Source organism: Malus sylvestris, chromosome 4 (assembly GCF_916048215.2).
Source record: "Malus sylvestris chromosome 4, drMalSylv7.2, whole genome shotgun sequence".
NCBI lineage: Eukaryota > Viridiplantae > Streptophyta > Magnoliopsida > Rosales > Rosaceae > Malus > Malus sylvestris.
This window is the reverse complement of record NC_062263.1, coordinates 16,315,608-16,322,100: the sequence shown is the minus strand read 5'-3', so window position 1 is coordinate 16,322,100 and position 6,493 is coordinate 16,315,608. Positions and strand designations below refer to the sequence as shown.

At 40.2% G+C, this 6,493-nt stretch overlaps 1 protein-coding gene across 1 annotated transcript; it reads right to left on the bottom strand.

Moving 5' to 3' along the window:
* Positions 1-302: 302 nt before the first annotated feature.
* On the bottom strand, positions 303-6,143 carry LOC126617729 (cell division control protein 48 homolog D). Its single transcript, XM_050285771.1, has 9 exons — positions 5,977-6,143; positions 5,678-5,843; positions 4,842-5,070; positions 3,563-4,329; positions 3,234-3,455; positions 3,062-3,133; positions 2,680-2,961; positions 914-1,273; positions 303-809 (listed from the first exon to the last, which is right to left on the bottom strand). Exons 1-9 carry the CDS (start codon positions 6,003-6,005, stop codon positions 516-518), a joined length of 2,421 nt encoding a protein of 806 aa, XP_050141728.1. The 5' UTR covers positions 6,006-6,143; the 3' UTR covers positions 303-515.
* Positions 6,144-6,493: the final 350 nt, after the last annotated feature.

Genomic DNA, 6,493 nt, shown 5'->3' with positions numbered 1-6,493 from the left:
ACACAGAACCACAATGAGCTCGGTTCCTCAATTCAAGATTTGACAAGGGATGATATCATAACAGATTGATTTCGCGACGCATATGGGGTTTCTCCGGGGGCTTCGTGCACAATGCCCGTCCCAACTGATGAAAGCAAGAACGCCCAGCGTAAAAATGGTTAGAAAGGCGGGCACCTACTCTATTCATTCGAGTCTATATACCCTGAAATCTTCTTGACAAACAACACAAAGAGCTAACCTGCGCATGAAAACATATGGCCAAAAACAAAACTGGCATCTAGCAATATCTGAAACAAAACATCTTGAGTTCCTAAATTCTCCATTATAATCTTATGAAATAATTAACACTGTTTTTAACTTCGTACTATCCTGGGGTGAATCCAATGGCTGGAAACCCCAAGGCTTCTTTGGGTACAATAACGATTAAATGGACACTTCAAAGGTTCTACCACATCGACGGAAATACAAAATGCAAAGTTGAAATTCAAGCACGAAAGAGAATAATGAAAACCATCCTAACTGTAAAGGTCATCTTCATCTGCCCCAGCAGCAGCAGTTGCAAAAGGGTCGGCTGCAGCAGTTGTGCCAGAAGGATTGTCTGCAAACCTGAACTCTGTTCCAAACCCTCTCGACTGCTGCAATGTCTGTGCAAATGCCTGGTACTTGCGGATATCAGCATCGCTAACACTCCTGCGAGCATACTTCATCGACTCCTCAAAATGAGCTGCCTTGATCTCTGCAATTTCATCCTCAACATCCTCCTCCATTGCCTCAGGATTCTCATTTCTCCTCCTCTCCTTCTCAATATCCTGCAAGATTAGAAGATAACGGTTATTCAGAAACAAACTCAGAAAAAAGTACATTATTCTCACTGACAGAAGTTCAAGCATCTAAGAGCAGTGCACTATCATACCTTCTCAATATTCTCTCTAATGGCATATTTGCAAGCACGCTGGCATATTTCTGTTATGTCAGCACCACTAAATCCTTGGGTGTACTTAGCAAGGGCTCTGATGTCCACATCTTTGGAAACTGGAGACTTCCTCAAGCAAGACTTGAAAATTTGAAATCGGGATTCCTCGTCAGGGAGAGGAATGTAAATCAACTGATCCAGACGGCCTGGACGCAAAAGTGCAGGGTCTATAATATCAGGTCTGTTGGTGGCCCCGATAATGAAAACGGTTTTCTTTGCAGTCATTCCATCCATTTCTGTGAGGAGTTGGTTCAAAACCCTATCAGCAGCACCCCCAGCATCACCTACGCTACTACCTCTCTGCAAGATGGAATGGAAGCAATAAGCATATAAAAATATAAACACAATGATGACCCAAAGAAAAAACAATGTATTAAAAGCGTAAGGCGTGGGTGAGGCGTCCGAGGCGAAGCCTGGCCTAGGCGTGAGGCGTGAGGCGTGAGGCAAAGCCTCACGGGATTTAATTTTTTTATATATATATATATGTTTTATATATTATACATATAATTGTATAAAAATAATACTATGTAAAATAAACATCCATTCTCAATTTTTCATTCAAATCCATAGTCATTCAAAAGATAATATCATCTAAATTCATCATTCAAAGGTAATATCATCCAAATTCATCATTCAAAAAGGTAATACAAACAAAGAAAACAATAAACATTCGATGCATGCATACAGTTAATGAACCAACAATTTATTAATTAATTTATATACCAACAATTTCCAACAATATATTAATTTATTTATTTACCCCTGTAGTCCCGACTACTTAGGCCTAACAATTTCCAACCTACCCCACAAAACCTTCCCCAGAACATGCAGAGGCAGATTAATAAATTTATAGCCTAAACAAGGCAGCACGCAGAGGCAGCATGTAGAGGCAGATTAATAACTTTTCTGTCTAACTATTAACCCCTCTATTATAGCAAAACCTTCCCCAGAAAACTAAATCCCTAATTTCAGAATTTCAAAAACCCTAACCCTTGGGATCTTGCAGACGGCGCTGGGGCTGGGGTGACGGCGGTGTGGCGACGATGTTGCTCCAAGCGGTGGCGTGGCGACCGGACCGGTGTTCTGGGCTTCTGGGCTTCTGGCGCACGAGAGAAGAAGAAGAAGGCAGAAGGCAGAAGGCAGAAGGCAGAGGCAGACAAAGGCGATCGAATTCGAAGGTATGGTATGAAGACTGAATCCTTACCCAAATGGCGTCGTTTTGGGTTTGAATGGTTTTCAAAAAAAAAAAAGGTCTGACAAGGCGCCTGGACGACTTGAGGTGCGCCTCCGTGTCTCCGGCGAAGCATTTCGCCTACTCCAGCAAAACTGAGGTGTTTGCCTCACCGCCCAGCCTCAAGGGCGCCCTAGGCGCGCCCCGAGGCGGGTTCTTTAAAACATTGAGAAAAAGTACTGCAAACATTCTTTTATCAAAAGTTCTTTGCCTAGTCTGTCAATAGATTCTGAGCATTACAAGTTCAAGTTTCTTTCAAAAAGTGCAAGTTCTCTCCTATTAACTACAGACAACCTATTAAACGCAAGTAATAATTCAAGTTTCTGCAACAGAATTTGAAGTTTTATCCTATTTAGTCATTGTTGAGCAAATATTTTTCCCTTTTCCAAATTAAACATGTCATATTCAATTTGCAAATTAGAAGCCAGTGTCAATAACAAACAAGCAGTGACTTTATATAAAGAATGGCACAAACCTGAGTAGCAATGGAATCAAGTTCATCAAAGAACAGGACACATGGCGCAGATCCACGGGCCTTGTCAAAAATTTCCCGCACATTGGCCTCACTCTCTCCAAACCACATGGTAAGCAATTCAGGTCCCTTGACACTGATGAAGTTTGCTTGACACTCATTGGCAATAGCTTTGGCGAGAAGAGTTTTACCACATCCAGGAGGGCCATAGAAAAGAACTCCCTTGGAGGGTGACATTCCAAATTTCTCGAACTTCTCAGGATGCTCGACAGGATACTGAACAGTCTGCAATACAAAATAATACAAGAATAGATATTGTAAATAACAGAGACAAATAAATGGAGTAAACTTGAATGAACAATCCAACGTAGTAAAACTCAATTACCTCTTGAAGTTCACGCTTAACATTCTCAAGACCACCAATATCTTCCCAACTAACATTGGGCACTTCAACAACCTAGAAAAGAAAAACCATGAAATTATGGGTTCCATTTGATGCCTAAGGTCTCTTATCAAAATAAAACTCTGTCACTTGAAACAAAAAGCTAAATACTTACGGTTTCACGAAGAGCAGATGGGTTGCTTGTGCCAAGAGCAGTCTTGAAGTGCTCGTTTGTAACTGCCATTGAATTGAGTATCTCAGCGTCTATTTCCTCATCTTCCAAGTCAATTACATCCATTTTCTCTCTGATGCATTGAAGGGCAGCCTCAGTACACAAAGCAGCTAGATCAGCACCAACATAACCATGTGTATCCTTCGCTATCTTCTCCAAATCAACCTGTACAAGAAAAGACCAAAACATTGGTAACCACCTTTTGAAAGATGGAACAAAAGGATATGAACTTCAAATAAATATCATATAAACATAATTATATTTGACATTACATCTTCGGCAAGCTTCATGTTCTTCGTATGAATCCGGACAACCTCAAGACGCCCAATTTCATCTGGCACACCAATATCTATTTCCCTATCAAATCTTCCAAACCTTCTGAGAGCTGGATCAATACTGTTTGGACGATTTGTAGCCCCCATAACAATCACATGGGCACGAGATTTTAGCCCATCCATGAGTGTCAAGAGCTGTGAAACAATCCTCCTCTCAACTTCTCCATGCGTCTTCTCTCTCTTGGGAGCAATTGAATCAATCTCATCAATGAAGATGATTGATGGTGCATTCTTCTCAGCCTCCTCAAAAGCTTTCCTGAGGTTGCTTTCACTCTCCCCAGCCAATTTTGACATGATTTCTGGTCCATTGATGCAGAAAAAGAATGCCCCAGTTTCATTAGCCACAGCTCGGGCAATTAGAGTCTTACCCGATCCTGGAGGTCCATACAGCAAAATACCCTTCGGTGGCTTCACACCAATCGATTTGAAAAGCTGAGGATGCCTCAGTGGCAACTCCACTAATTCACGAATCTGAGCCATCTGTTTCCTAACTCCACCAACATCATCATAGCCAACCTCATTTAATCTCTCCTCATCCTCCCTTTTAACAGGCTCCCCCTCACAGAAAATTTCAGTGTCAGGAGCGACCACACAGTACTCAGGAGGGTCAGTTTCAATAACCTTAAACTCCACACTCCTCATTCCTCCTCTCACAAGGAAGAGATCACCCTTCCTCACTGGACGGTAGGCCTCCAGGAAATAAGCTGAAAAATAGACCAGAAAACATGGTAAAAATGAATGCTACAAAGAATTAAACCAGCACTTCTCCATAAAATCAGTTGGCTCTGACAACTCTCAGTAATAGCTATTATGTAGACCTAAAAGAAACACTGACAATGTACAAAATCTCCAATACAGTACAGATATATAACCAAACACTCTCCCCTAAGCATATAGTCATTAAATCTGAACACAGGTACGTTAAATTATAAGTCATAAGATCCTCTTCAAACTCCACACTGTCAATTGATTCAAACATATAAAGGCGAAACACTATATTTCTAGCATCCACGTATCAATGAGGTAAAAATATGATTCAGTTATTTCTCAATTTGCGCAAATGTATGTATCTTGGCATCCAGATACTACTACCAAACAATACCACTAACAGTACCCAACCAAAAGCAAACTTTTTAAAATCATGACGAGTACGTAATAAATATTCACACGCTTCCAGTTGCAGCTGAGAATAAAAAGGGTTAATATAGGAACTTACGTTTCAAGTAAGCATCAAACAGATTTCCAGTGACCCCTTCAATAGTATCATCCACAGGTAGGATGTGGACACGCTTTCCGTACTTGACATCAGCACATTGGTGAACAGAAACAACATCCCCAAGCCTAACCCTTAGATTGCTCCTCACAACCTTGTTCATCCTGATCTTAGGTTCTTCACACGTATCATCAGCAAGAGCAATGCAGATGGTATCCTTCCTTTTCTTTCCCTAAAGACCAACCAAAATAACACAAATAATTAATTGTTGTGTATCTTTACAAATCCAAGCTTATGCAGAAAGAAGAATATAGGGAGCCTTCATGCAAACTAATACCGAAGTGCAATACCCGAACAGCAAATGACAATACAAAGCCAACCAAACCAAAAAATCACATGCAAAGTTTCAATTTGAGCAAATAGACGAACCTCATAAATATTAAATCATCAAGTGCTAATTCTAATAGAGGTATAGGAAGGAAAAAGACAAACACAATAAACAAATAACAGATTTAAAAAATTGGTTTGGATAATCATTCCCCAGAAACATCTACAGTTCTAATCAGTAGAAAAAGTAGAGGGGAAACCATCAAAAACCAGCAAATCGCTACACAAAACCCAGTACTTCAGACACCAAAACACAATCAGTTTTCAGATCCCAAATAAAACACAGAAAACCCATCAACCCAGATAAATTTACAGCCTTTAATCGCACCCACAACCGTGATTTACATTAGCCCTAACTAGAAAACACTTACAAGCAAAATTCCATCCACAATTTCTCCTTTGGCATAAATAATGAATACCGAAATCATATAACTTGATGTGAAAAATCAAACCTTAATCAAGATGGTGTCGCCACGAAAGAGCTGGAGCTTCTCCATCGTATCGGGGTGGAGCGCGACGACGGAGTTGTCATCGTTGACAGCGTCGTCCACAACGAGGCGATTCGCCGCCTTCTTGCGCTCGAGGATCGCGGTGCTGAAGTCCCTCTTCGTTCCCTTACTGCAATTAGAACAACAGAAAACCACAATCCCATCAAAACCAAGAAATCCCAGAACAAAATCGCAAAAAAAAAGTGAAATCGATTGAAATCGAGTAGAACCCAGTTGGATTAGAGAGGGATCCGGGGACTTACGAATCTGAAGATTCAGCCTTGTCGGTCATGGTGGAAGACGGAGCAGAAGACCAGACGAAGACGAAAAGAGAGAGTTTGAGATTGTTTTGTCGATCGAGGATTTCGAAGAGAGAGAGAAAGCAGAAGAGTAGCTAAAAGCAATTTGATGCGTTGTTGGGGGTTGGATATTTATAAGCGAGGATAGTTCCTTTTCTTGTTAGGAAAGAAATGTTTTGGTTTACTTCTTTTTTAGTTCTCGAATATAAACTTGACTCTTATTCTTTTTCACAGTAAGCCGAAAAATTTGAGTATGTAATTTTATAGGGTTTTTTGGTTAGTAGAGATTAAATTCATAGTTGGGTTTAAAAATATGAGTATAATGAGAGTAGTTCTTACATTTACGTAGCGAAATACAAATAAGACACTTTTAAAATAAATCTCTTTCATAGATTATCTACCACTTTACTTTAGCACAATATTTTATAATGCTGGTATGTGAATGGTCGTTAAAGTATGATATGGCAAAGAGTTTATAGAG